Source organism: Penicillium alfredii, assembly GCF_028826965.1.
Source record: "Penicillium alfredii strain IBT 34128 chromosome Unknown utg000004l_segment0_segment0, whole genome shotgun sequence".
In the NCBI taxonomy this organism is placed as follows: Eukaryota; Fungi; Ascomycota; class Eurotiomycetes; order Eurotiales; family Aspergillaceae; genus Penicillium; species Penicillium alfredii.
Genome location: NW_026622701.1, coordinates 2,282,589 through 2,295,272, shown reverse-complemented (window position 1 = coordinate 2,295,272; position 12,684 = coordinate 2,282,589). Strand labels below are relative to the sequence as shown.

At 52.4% G+C, this 12,684-nt stretch overlaps 7 protein-coding genes across 7 annotated transcripts; 3 read left to right on the top strand and 4 right to left on the bottom strand.

The window, feature by feature from the left end:
* Positions 1-259: 259 nt before the first annotated feature.
* Positions 260-1,039, bottom strand: NUU61_002508 (uncharacterized protein; the record flags this gene model as incomplete). Its single annotated transcript, XM_056653090.1, has 1 exon — positions 260-1,039. One exon carries the CDS (start codon positions 1,037-1,039, stop codon positions 260-262), a length of 780 nt encoding a protein of 259 aa, XP_056514157.1.
* Positions 1,040-3,691: 2,652 nt separating this feature from the next.
* Positions 3,692-4,631, top strand: NUU61_002507 (MYB DNA-binding domain protein; the record flags this gene model as incomplete). Its single annotated transcript, XM_056653089.1, has 2 exons — positions 3,692-4,149; positions 4,217-4,631. 2 exons carry the CDS (start codon positions 3,692-3,694, stop codon positions 4,629-4,631), a joined length of 873 nt encoding a protein of 290 aa, XP_056514156.1.
* A 276-nt stretch (positions 4,632-4,907) lies between these two features.
* NUU61_002506 (tRNA (carboxymethyluridine(34)-5-O)-methyltransferase) lies at positions 4,908-5,841 on the bottom strand (the record flags this gene model as incomplete). Its single annotated transcript, XM_056653088.1, has 3 exons — positions 4,908-5,394; positions 5,570-5,694; positions 5,746-5,841. 3 exons carry the CDS (start codon positions 5,839-5,841, stop codon positions 4,908-4,910), a joined length of 708 nt encoding a protein of 235 aa, XP_056514155.1.
* A 520-nt stretch (positions 5,842-6,361) lies between these two features.
* On the top strand, positions 6,362-7,354 carry NUU61_002505 (TBCB family protein; the record flags this gene model as incomplete). Its single annotated transcript, XM_056653087.1, has 2 exons — positions 6,362-6,634; positions 6,746-7,354. 2 exons carry the CDS (start codon positions 6,362-6,364, stop codon positions 7,352-7,354), a joined length of 882 nt encoding a protein of 293 aa, XP_056514154.1.
* Positions 7,355-7,564: 210 nt separating this feature from the next.
* On the bottom strand, positions 7,565-9,702 carry NUU61_002504 (Cupin domain protein; the record flags this gene model as incomplete). Its single annotated transcript, XM_056653086.1, has 5 exons — positions 7,565-7,779; positions 7,847-8,095; positions 8,152-9,330; positions 9,401-9,564; positions 9,641-9,702. The coding sequence occupies 5 exons, from the start codon at positions 9,700-9,702 to the stop codon at positions 7,565-7,567; spliced, it is 1,869 nt and encodes a 622-aa protein (XP_056514153.1).
* A 76-nt stretch (positions 9,703-9,778) lies between these two features.
* NUU61_002503 (ribonuclease H2 catalytic subunit RNH201) lies at positions 9,779-10,984 on the top strand (the record flags this gene model as incomplete). Its single annotated transcript, XM_056653085.1, has 1 exon — positions 9,779-10,984. The coding sequence occupies one exon, from the start codon at positions 9,779-9,781 to the stop codon at positions 10,982-10,984; it is 1,206 nt and encodes a 401-aa protein (XP_056514152.1).
* Positions 10,985-11,190: 206 nt separating this feature from the next.
* On the bottom strand, positions 11,191-12,517 carry NUU61_002502 (peroxisomal membrane protein PEX16; the record flags this gene model as incomplete). The annotated part of the gene is made up of 4 exons (XM_056653084.1): positions 11,191-11,314; positions 11,367-12,204; positions 12,262-12,297; positions 12,364-12,517. 4 exons carry the CDS (start codon positions 12,515-12,517, stop codon positions 11,191-11,193), a joined length of 1,152 nt encoding a protein of 383 aa, XP_056514151.1.
* Positions 12,518-12,684: the final 167 nt, after the last annotated feature.

The window sequence follows — 12,684 nt, the reverse complement described above, 5'->3', positions numbered from 1 at the left end:
TGCCCTCTGGATAAAAGGCTGGGATTGGCGTGCCTGTTGTAGCATCTTCGCCTCATAGATGAAATATGGTCTTTGCATATTCCAAGATGGCCCCACTGTGGGAAAGCCTGCTGGTTGCTCGTGGCTTATAAAGGTTCGTAAAGCTTGTGCGCCAACCACGGAAGTATAACGAGCCATGGCCAGGCATCTGCACAAGGCACCAGCGGATTGATCTGGTTTGAAACAGTAGTTGAATCTAGTTCATCGACGCGTAGCCGAGTCAACCACCCCAGCCGGCACACCAGCCAGCCAATTCCTCCATAGAAACCAGACGTCTCCCATCGTGGTCAACCCCGAACAGCCCCGGACACCGTGCACACAAGACACAGGCCAGGATATGCTTGCACACTGGGGGCGATACGCGGGCCGGGGCACGCGTCAGGGACCCGCCAAATGGATAGACAATGGACCCGTTTTGGTCTTGCATCTCCGCCGCGTGTGGCTGAGATCTTGCAAGGGAGTCGGGAATCGGACCTGAATCCCGATATGCCAATAGTGAGAAGGAGGGACAGGTGCAGTTCCATGCTCGCAGACGCACTTCGTAGCCCTTTTCCTGCTCGCGCGTTGGATAGGGAGGGGCGGCCGAGGCAGAGGTCACGAGGAACAAATCCTCGACGACATTTTTGTGGTCGGTGTTTTGCTTTTCGGGCTGATCACTGGATGGTTCAGCATGGTCGTTGTGGGATGCGACGGCATGGAGCCTGTCGGCGCGCACCAAATGCTGCACAAGTTTCCTGTCCAGGATGTCTAGGGCCGGGAGCAGGTCATTTGGGAACAGGCAGTGTAAGGTGAGGATTAATGGTTTTATTTGAGCTAGCTGTGGTGGCGGCAGCCTTTCGAGGACATTTCGAGGCTGTTTCTGCTGCGCGGCCTGCGCCCGCGGCTGGTCTTCTGCATTGACCTGGGCACTGACTGCTGGGGCTCTATATTTGGCCAACTCAGAAATGAGTTGGTCGACGAATGCCCCGATGGATGGAGGGCTCTGCTGGAGGGGGTCCATGAAATGGAGACGTTTGGGGGATGGGGTTTGGGCGGTTGACGGGGAGAACCATCCGAGGCGGAGAACTGGGGCTACAACGCTGCGCAATTATTTATTTGCTATCCACGAGAAATACCTAGGATTAACAGGGCACAATATATCGATTTCTTCGATTATTTCCAGGGACATGTCCTAGGAGCCTACATGTATCCAAGTATTTAGAAGGGTGAACAATGAAAAAAATAAATAAATATACCTCAAAATACCGGGCAAGTCATAGCCTGAGTATAGTTCATTGCCTTGATATTCAACTCCACAGTGGTCTAGACAAGAGAGTCCAGACAAGCCGAAATCGAGGATATTAATCTCGTTCCGTTGGGTAATTTCTTAATTTCTCGAACCGGTTCCTGTCAGTTTCATGAGAGTGGAACCCCGGTGACAGCCATTTTTCAGCTGTGCCACTGACATACCATGGATATCCAAGGTTGGGAGTATAGGATCCATGGATAGCCATAGTCAGGACCAGAACAGCCAGAACAGCTATAGCAGGATGGACTGTGGAACCAGAAGCAAACCATCACGGGCTCGCCGAACCTCTTCAGGATCGAAATAAATGAAGTGCATGAAACGCGAGGAAATGAAGCCAAGAAAATCGCAGGCAGAAAGGTGGGCCGGAGTCGACGTGTCGGACATTTAGGGATCAATCAAAAAAGCCGAAATCCTTCGGGCGCGATGATCCAACGGTTTTGATTTTTGATTTTATTATTTTGCCCCCTCGAGGTGCTTGTTTCTTCAGGCTGTGCAGCTCGTCACGTCGGATCGACTTAGTGTTGTGATAGCCTTACATGTGCAGACCGATTCTTTAGTAGTAGTAATAATAATAATAATATTCCATCAATATTTACAAAATATACCAACCGTCTCGGGGAATAATATATATATATAAATATATATAATATATAAATAAGAAATAACGCTGATCAACGCATTGACTGCACGGGTGTTTCAGGCAAAGGGATCATCCCAAAAACCGGCCCAAAGAACCCGTGTTCGAGGGCCACCGCCACTTGGGTGGCTGTCTGGTTCATGCATATCTTATATTAATATATATTATATTGTATATTACCATACTACTATATTACTGACATTAACCCACGGGTAATCCATAATCGCTTTGTTTAGAGAGGCAACCGACCCACCGGTCCCTTAATCTTGCCCCTGGGGCCCAAGTCTTTTTTGTCAATTCCCTTGGATATTGAGAATGAGACTCGTCTTTTTTTTTTTTTTATATTCTTTTTTTTGGCCCCCGAGTTTGCGCAAACCTCCCCTAGGTCCTCTATCCCTAAGGTAGCTCTATTCCGATCCAGCTCCGAGCAACGGCCCCATGGGATATCCTCGTGTAATGACAATCAGGCCAAATAAGAGGAACAATGTGATACAACATCAAGCTTAACCATCCCGATTTGAACGTTCCGGAAGCACCTCTTCTGGGAGGGTTGTCTAGAATCCTGACGATGGGGAACATAATAGGATATAATAATATAATAAAATAAGAAATCCGAGTGGAACGAGGAACACGCAAGACCCCGGATCCTAGCACGTTAGGGGTCTTGGGACTCTTAGGGATAGAGCTCAAGCTAAAGTGAAGAGAAATTGGTGGGGCAGGCCGTTGGTTTTAGTCGCAACGGCATGGCATTAGGGCAATAAGCGGAGCCCTTAAGGCCCATTACCTTCAATTTCACCCAGGATCAATGCGGGTCCCTCGTTTGGGCTCTCTGGCAAACACCTGCAGTGCTCCGATAGTGGAGAGGGAAAGAAAATAGAAAATAGAAAATAGAAAATAGAAAATAGAAAATAGAAAATAGAAGATAGAAGATAGAGAAGAGACAGAGAAAGGACAAGACAAAAGGTAGGAAAATAAATACTATAGAAATACCGTAGAAATACAAGTATGAAAGAGAGAGAGACAGAATCAAAACCATCTCAGTGGACCGGAGATTTTATAGGTTTGTTACTGTAACTTAACTGGTCTAAGACTCTCTTCTCTTCCTCTCTCTCTCTCTCTCTCTCTGCCTTCTCTGCCTTCTTCTCTTTTCGCCTTTGTCTCCATATTGGATTCGCTGGATCAGCTGTCATGTTGATCTCCAGTTTCATCTTGCGTCTGGACTCTTCCCTCTCCTCTTTCTCTTGTTTTCCTTCTTTCTTTCCCTTTTCTTCCCTCTATTCTTCCCTCCCCCTCTACTGTGACCTTCATCTTTATCTTGTCACTGACCTTTCTCTTCTCTTTGTTTCCCATATTTTGGCTCAGAGCTTCCCACGGTACCATCCCGTAGTCTGCAGAGCAGCCTCGCCCTGACCTCACCATTCGTTGCACGAAAGCCATTTCACTTTGTCTGGAACCCCCCGAGAGCTGGTTGATCGCTGGATTCCTTGTGTTTGGCTTTTCTTCTTTTTGTTTGGGTGGCTTGATTTATTTCTTTTCTTTTCTTTTCTTTTTTTTGTTTCCCCTTATTCAAGGGATTTTACTTTACTGTCGTCATTCGAGAGAGACTGTGAGATCACGAGCGCTCTTGCCTTTCCCCCTCACCCAGAGACCACCTTTGGGGCTTTGTGATCTCTTGACCCTCTCTCCCTCTGCTCCTCTCTATCCGAGACTCGGTGTCCATCGCGCATATGATTGCGTTACAAAACCGGCCTATCTTGCCTCCCGCCAAAGTGGATATCTCACTGTTACTCAAGCCCCAAGATGAGGAAGAAGCCCCGAGGAAGACGACGGCCAGCTACCCACCCAGAACTATCAGCGGGCCTCCCCCGGGCTCCATGGCACCTATCTTGACCACGGCTCCCGTGGCCGTCGGGCCGTTGACCAAAACTGCTCCCTCTGTCCCGGCCAAGCGTCTGCAACCCGCGCATCCCGCTGAATCCCCGGCCAAGAAGCAATCCAAGTGGTCCCCCGAAGAGGATGCCCTGATTATTGAGCTGCGGGGCAGTGGGATGAAGTGGGAGGATATCAGCAAGCGGCTGCCGGGCCGCAGCGCCATCAGCTGTCGCCTGCACTACCAGAACTATCTCGAGCGTCGGAGCGAGTGGGACGAAGACAAGAAAAACAAACTGGCCCGATTATACGAAAGGTACGAGAGTTTTGACTTCACCCTGTTTCGTCGTAACTGTGATAGCTAACCGCGGTTCCTCTGGCAGGTTCAAGGCCGAAATGTGGTCCAAGGTCGCCGAGGAAATGGCCATCCCGTGGCGTGCCGCAGAGGCCATGCACTGGCAGTTGGGAGAGCAAGAGATGGCTCGCCGCGCTGGCGTGGTGCCCTTTTCACTGTCAAGCACCGCAATCGATCCCCCCACTACCCGAACCCGCCGGGCCAGCACATCTGTGGCCCGGCCACGCAAAGCGTCCGTCTCTCGCGCCATCCCAGGTCATCCGCCGGGGCTTCCTCCTCAGCTTCCATCCCTCGAAGAACTCACAGCGGGGGTTCCTGCGTACGCTCCAGCCCCGCCCCCACCGAGAGAGTTCTATGGGGCTGGACGACCCTCGGAGATGGGCATTCCCCCGCCCAGTCTCATGGGCCCCCATCTCGGACTGCCCCCTCGCACTCTCCCCTAGAACGAGAAGATGACGAAACGCCTATACCGCTTTCTTTGGTTTCCTTTGTTTTGTTTCGTTACGAATTGCATAGCGCCGGTTGGAGGTATACCGTGATTTGAGACGGGGCAATGAATCGTATAGAAGATTTCTTCCCCTCTCCATTTTGGTGTTTGTTGTGTTCCCCGCTTCTCTTTCTTTTGGAGAACGGGCTGGCGGGAAGGAGGTGAACGAGTCCATCTCCATTTCTCCGGGACAACTTCGTGACTGGTTTTTTCGGGGCATAGACACCGCCCCTCACACATCAGCGGTCTTGGGCGTCGCGATCGCCCACCAATTATCCTTGTCATACCCGGATTCCAGCACGCGGCCACCAGCGCTGCTAATGTCGTGCTCCAGTTCACCCGCCTGATACAGGTGGTAGTAACGATGGAACGTTTGGGATTGCTCCGGGCCGTCTTGGGATGGCGCGCCCTTACGGACCCAGGGGACCATGATATCCTGCTTGTCACCCTTGTCCCAACCCCTACGACTGGTCTTTTGCTCCAGAGCCCAGACGTAAATCAGGACTCTCCCACCCACATGCGTCTCAGACCCGGGCTTCAACGTTCGCAAAATCTCGGCGATGGCGTCGATTCTCCGGGCTGGGGTCGAGAGGTGGTGCACCACCGCAATCGAGATGGCAAAGTCAAAAAAGGCGTCTCGATGTGGAAGACTGAAGATATCGGCCACCACGGTACCATGGGGCTGATGCTGGACGGCGAACCGGACCAGGTTTTCTGATCTGCTATCGGGTCAACACCTGGCCACCACGCGGGAAACGAGCGGGAGGAAAGGAACAGAAAAGAAGAAGAAGAAGAAGAAGAAGAAAAAGAGAAGGATATTGCTCGGAGATGTAGCTCAGGTACTTATCATGAGAAAATCCGAATGAAAGGAATCAGATCTTCTACCAGACATACCGATCGGAAGCAATGATAAAGACATTTCGATTTACAGTGAGGTACTTGCCATTGCCGCAGCCTACATCAAGACCGACGGCACCAGGATTCAATTCCTTGAGGAATCGTTCCACGACAGGCCATGGCTGGGACAAGAAGTTAGTTTGTGGGCAGTCATCAGTCCCATCGCAACACACCTTGTAGCGGGTGGCGGAGAAATGGCCGGCGATTTGCTGGTATACATCATGCACATGTTGCTGCTCATACACTTCATCTGCCTCTGGATGGGCCATGACGAGGGTATTGGGAAAATGGACAGCGTCGAAAGGTCCCGAAGATCCGAATACCCAAGCGAGTGGTCACGTGGTGCTTGACAGCTTCACAGATGTTGATCGTTCCATAGATGTTCTCTATCTCCATCTCCATTTCTCTCTAATTGTCTCTTCTCATTCTCTATAGGTAGGGACCTTTGTTTATCTTACCTTCAGAACTATAGCTATCCATCCATGATGATCCACAACAGATGGACTTTCCAAGGTTGATTGAAAGTCGGCTGACTCATCCCACTTGTAACGGGCAGCGATAGGGCCTCGTCGATCTCGCAGCAAAGAGAAGTCTGGCGTAGTGGAAAAGGACTCTGCTGGTTTTTGTTACCGCTGGTTCTAGATTCTGCGTAAGTGAAAAATAAAAAATTAAAAAAACAACATTGAGTCCCTGACTAGATTCTCACACTGGAAGATACCCCCGCTTCATCCCAGCTCTTACTAACGAATGATCCCAGATTCCCCCCTAAACTCCAAATCCAAGGGAACAATGGCTTACCAGCCAACACCGGCGGATATCTCCGTCGTCATCACCACCCCGGCTTCGGCCAGGACGGATGCGGAACCTGGCTTTGTGACAGAGCGCCGCATCACCCCCACCTGGACTGTGATGCAGCTGAAGGGGAAGTTGGAGACCATGACCGGCATTCCACCGGGCAGCCAACGCTTACGAGTCAAGGTGCCGGGCCGTCCTGATCAATGGGCAGACGGAGACGACCAGGTCATTGGGATTTGGGGATTGGGGAAGGGATCGGAGATTGAGGTAGGTTTGATTCTTTTGCCTCGTCTACTTTCCCGTCTTTGTCTAGTTGAGAGATCATTTTCACCTAGACTGGAAAAAGAACAAGGATACTAAACCATGACCCCCTTCCAGGTTCATGACAGCCGGCCGCAGTCAATGCGGCCCAACTTCACCGACTTGTCATCCGTCGAAAAATATGAACTGCCTGCTGAAACATACGAGTCCCTGCCGAACTCTGTCCTGGCTTGGAAAAAGAACCAGAAGCTGGGCCGCTTTGATCCCAATGCTCTGTCACCAGAGGAATCTCTACGCCAGCAAGTTCAGAAAGACCAGGCTGAGGTTGCCACGAAAGGTACGTGTGTGTGGAGGCAGCACCGAATCTTCTTGTTCACTCTGACCCCCCATATTGTAGGAATTGACGTTGCTAAGCGGGCGATCATTCTGCCCTCATCGCCGCCGCACATTCGACGAGGGACGATTCGTTTTGTTGGACCTGTGCCAACGATCCCTATTCCAGGGTTTGAGCCAGATGCCGCGATCCCGGCGGATCAGCGGTCCCTCTGGGTGGGAATTGAGCTGGACGAGCCAACGGGGAAGAATGATGGCAGTGTGGGCGGTCAACGCTACTTCGAGTGTCTGGACAAACATGGCGCGTTTGTGAAACCGGACAAGATCGAGGTGGGAGACTTCCCTCCGCTGGGGCTGGACGACGAGCTCGACGAGCTGATGGAAGAGATCTAAATTTGCATTGGGGTAAAATAAGTGCATTCCGTGTACATGAAATCCTCATTCCATCTTCCCATTCCATCGCCAATTATCACAAATACATACTGCATGGGGTAAGAAAGAAAATAAACAAAAAAGTAACACCAATCACCTAATCATCATGGGGAGGAGCCGCTGGAAAGGAACAAGACTTGGTAAAGAAAACAAGAGCGAGGTAGAGCCAGATTACTTTCCGGCCTTCTGCTTGCCCTTGGGGCGGCGACCTCTTCCTTTTCCAGTAGTGGGAGCAGGGGTAGGAGCATTGACCGTTTCAAACTCGCTCTCAGGACCGGTCTCCTTGGACGAGGGAAGCGACATATCGTCCTCGCCAGGGACGCAGCCCTGCGTGAAGAAGAGTCGGGCTTCCTTCTCATGCGGGTTCGCAAAACTATAGTAGTTGCCTGCCCAGGGAATCATGTCAGTCAGACCCGTTTGGATCTCCCCCCGGCCCAAGGAATCACGACTCACCTCGCGGAACCTGGAAAACACATCCCTTCCCGGCGCTGAACTGAACTCCCGAGATATCGACTTGCACGCGCCCGTGGCAGACATAGAAGACCATGTGCATTTTTTTGGAGTTCTTGGGCTTCTTGACGCCTTTGGACGGAAGCTCAACAACGCCAGACCCAATGAATGTCGAGCTGAGTAGTTTGGCGAACCGGAACGTAGAGTCTTTAACCTCTCGCGTTTCGATACCAGAAGGAGCGTATGCAATGTCTGTGCAAGTCTCGGGTCAGCCCATACAACACCACCAGATATCAGGGAATACTTACCAAGAACCTCTTCTTCTTTGGTGCTGGTTTGTGTTTTGGGGTCCCATTTCAGGATGTACCCATGCAGGACACCGTTGCCTTCTTTCTCCCATAGATCAAATTCCTCGTCCTCTTCGTCCGAATCCTCCTCCTCACGCCTTCGAGACTTGGACTTCCGAGGAGCCGCGCGTTTGCCTTTCTTTTTCTGGGTGGGTTCAAGATCCTCCGTACGAATAACTTCCTTGATGGTCGAGAGGGGGTATCGCTGGCCTTCAGCCGCCTCCCCATCACCGAACACGCACCGTTCATTGCGCCAGTACGCGAGGGGCCGGACTGATACCCGACCAGAGCGGGTGTGGGTAGCACTGTTGGCTGCGGGATCTTCGCGTTTGAGAATATACAAGCTTCGTCCCTTCAAGGGACCCGTTCGGTTGGCGTAATTTTCAACCACACGGTCCAGTTCGGGTTCTAACGGTTCACGCGCAACTTGAGCCCCCTTGCCAGATGTCCTAAGTTTCTTGGTCGGTCTCGGGTCAGCTTCTTCTTCTTCAGCAGGACGTCGGGATTTGGAAGGTCGTCCACGTCTGCCGGAGGGGTTCGCGGGGTCTTTGCTCTCTTTGGCAATTTTCGGCACAGCGCCTTTCTTAGTCTTCTTGGACTTTTGGGCGGGCTGTTCTGCCAGGTTGGTGCCCCTCTGGGCCAAGAATGAGTCGCTACCGGGGCTGTCATGGTCTTGTTCGGCATGGTCGGGCAGGTTTTCGTCGTCGCCCACCACAGTATCATTGACAGTATCAAACTCATCCACAGAGTCATGTTGGATTTGTGCAAAGGAATCCGCATTCTCGTCACCCTCGTCATCGGAAAAAGCATGCACAACCGGTGGCTCGGGCACAGCGACTTGGGCTTTTGGGTTTCGTCGCGAGCTATTTTTCTGGCTTGGACGCCCTGCGTTGACCGAGCGAGTAGTGAGCGGCGAGGGATCTTGACGCGAGTTTCTTTTTGCCTCAGCTAGGCTTTTGCCATCAGATGGACTAGATGCTAGGTCATGTTGCGGGTCTGGGGAGGATCGCAGACCGGGGGTCCTCCGAGGGGAGCCGGTGAGACCAGTTTTTACAGGAGATCGTGCGACTGGCGGTGGGAAATAAGAATTGCGTGATCCATTTGCGCCGTTGAGAAAGTCCATGGGACCAGGCGCGTTGCCTATCGATTTGCGAGATCAGCACGGAGGATGTACAACTTCGCTTGCCAGGGTAAATCTTCATCGGTGTACCTTCGTCCATGGACATCCCATCTGAGCCCATCGAGGACTCATTATCTGCGTTGCTGAACCCATTCAACTTGGCGGGCGACTTCTCAGGAGACGAAAACAGGCCGTCAACTTCCTCCATTCCATGCTCATCGCGTCGCCCCTCCTTCAGAGTGATGCCGGTACGTCTAAATTAATGGCGCAGGTTAGTGCCTAGAACCCAGAGCGTCGAGCCCCGTAGTCAACTGTGGGGGGAGCTCTCACCTTCCAGCGGTTCCCACATTGGAGTAGTCGAAGTCGCGAGCCTTTCCGGGCCCTCGAGCCATTTTGGAGATGAATTTTGATAATCAAGCAAGAGCAGGAAATCTCAGCAAAGGTGGTCTGGAAAGAAAAGAGAGTGAGATGCGCAAGAAAGGACAAGCGAGTGAAGAAGGTGGAGGGGAAGAATGCGACGGAATTTGGGGGAGAAGCAACACGCGCCCGTCCGCTAACCCCGAACGGTCGACGCGTTTTGCATACTTCACCCACCTCGCTCGACTCGCTGCTCTTGCTTCATCGCCGTCCACCATGGAAGAAGAAGATCCCGTATCCGATGTTTCCAAACAATCTCTGGATTCAACTTTTATCCCTCCCAGTGTAGACACCGCTCGTCTACTGGCTGGCGAGTCCTACGCCTATTACACGCCATGCCCGACGGCAGTCATCCCTCAAGATATATCACCCACTACGCGCGATCAAGTCCAGACTACACCCTGTGTTTTGGGCATTGATGAAGCCGGCCGAGGTCCCGTTCTTGGACCCATGGTGTACAGCGCCTTTTTCTTGCCCAGCGAACTTCACCATTCCCTGTTGGCTCGCGACCACAGCTTTGACGACAGCAAGGCGCTGACTCCTGGGGTGCGCGCAAACCTAATGCGGTGCTTGAATACCCCGGGGCACCCATTATTCCAGTCGTGTGGATACGCAATCAAACTGTTATCTGCTCGCGATATATCCTCGGGCATGATGCGGCCCGGCGCCGCGGCCTACAACCTAAACGCGCAAGCAATGGACGCGACAATCGAGATCGTCCGCGGTGTGGTCGAAGACCGAGGGATAGATGTACGCGAGGTCTACATTGACACAATCGGCAACCCCGCCACCTATCAACAAAAGCTGGAGCGAATCTTTCCATCCTTGAAGATCACGGTGGCCAAGAAGGCGGACTCATTATACCCGTGTGTGAGCGCTGCCAGTGTGGCAGCCAAGGTGACCCGTGATGTGGCTCTAGAGGTCTTATACGAGGCAGTACTTCGTGCCCAACAGCCACTCGACGACACGTCTAACCCTGGTTGGGGCAGTGGTTATCCCTCAGACTCCAAGTGTGTCGGCTGGCTCCGACGAAACATGGATCCTGTTTTCGGATGGGGTAATGAGTGTCGATTCAGTTGGGGTACGGCGAAGGAGATGCTCGAGCTGAAAGGAGGTGCGCGCGTGGACTGGCCGGCCGAGGAGGACGATGGGGGCACGCGGCTCAGCGAATTTTTGCTGGCGTCGGGCCCGGGAAAGAGCTCTACTCGAGAAGGACTACGGGATTGGTATGGTCATAAGCAAGCAGAGATCCTCTGATATTGAATCTAGTCATGAACACCTAATATAACATGGATGATACCCTATGGACTTGCGGTCAACAAGGAACCAGGAACAAAAGTCAAGATTAGCCCGAAAAGGGGGAAAGAGACAGAAAAGGAGAATCCGAGTCACGAATCGAAATAAGTATGCAAAATAGTTGGGGTATCTTGAGGTGAAAGGAAAGTTTAGTACGCGAGGCCGCATCACAAGGTGGCAGTCGAGAAGTAGTAGTTATCCCAGAGGTATTCATAGTCCTCCACGAAGCTGCCGACCAAGTCCAAGAGCGGTTTGCCCTTCATCTTCCCGGTGATGCTTTGCAGCCACGACCTGAATGGCGTCAGTCTTCTGCGAGGCCCAATGGAAAAGAGAGGGTTCATACTTGGTAATGTTCTCATAAAATGCACCGCGCAACAGCCACCAGCCCATGGACCACCCACGCTTTCTCAGCTCCTCGCGCTCAAGCCCCGTGAGACCTCGAAGTCCACCTGCAACTCGTTCACGGAAATCGCGCTTTGCCAGCTGCCGACAGCCATACTCCATTCCAAATCCGACAAGCCAGGGTCGCCAATTCCGCTTATCTACGCTCCACCTTTGCATTGCCAGTGCGTATACCACAGGCCGAAGAATGTAAAGGATTTCCGCCAGCTGTCCTTGGCCCGTCACACGATGGAGCAGTGCTTTGGGGGGTTTGATATCGTCCGCAGTCAATACCTTGGAAATAAGGTAGTTGGACACGTCATTCGCGTCCGGGAGAGACGGGAGAGACAGTCCTGTGCGAGGCATCGTCCAACTGAGATCCGAAGATCGCTCGCTCACCGGAGTCTGCATACCATTCCAATCGCTCTGGTCCTCCTCTTCCACAGACCTGGGATCTACCTCGCGCTCCGGCAGAGGAGGACTGACCAGCGGTCGGGAATTGGTCAATCGAAGCAGAAGCAGGCGGCAGATTGCTTTGGCAAATTCGATGAAAACCACAACCCGCCAACGAGCTTTCTGGCCCCGCCGTCGCGCGGCCATTTCCCACAGAAGCTCGGTATATTGGAGCATCTGAAGCGCAAGGGCGACTTGCCGATACAGCGAGGAGCGAGAGGTCCAGTGCTTGGTGTATCGGGAATGAGGGGTTGGCACCGGCCGGGGTATATTCGATGGAAGCCGAGAGATGACCCGCGACACTAGAGAGTCATGATATAGCGACAATAATTGTACACCGGAATGCACTGCGCGATCAATGTTAGAAGTTGGACTCATGGGAGGGGGTCCGAACCGGCACTGACCACATTCTGAAGGTATCTCGGACTCGCGATACCGACCTTCGCAAACGGAAAGTATATTGAGTTAGCAGGAAATCACTGGGGGGTTAATCCATTACCACATACCGGGAATGATGTACGTTAAAGATCTCAGCGCAGACTCGACCTGACCGACCGAGCTGGCGTTTTTGGTCACGAAGTCTTCATAGAGCGATAACCACTTGGACGGCTGCAGCATAGCTGGAGGGATAGGATTCTGGATATTCCGCACCGTCTCCATGATGGTTGCGATGAAGCTCCCTGGCGAGGCGAGACGAAGTCGGGAAGAGCCAGGGGGGCACGTGTCCCGCGCCAAGCCGCGAGAGCCGAGGTTGATGGCTGCGTCACTTGGTACTTTTATACTTCCACATCACACTACAGTCTGAAGTTATCGGACCCCAAGATGGC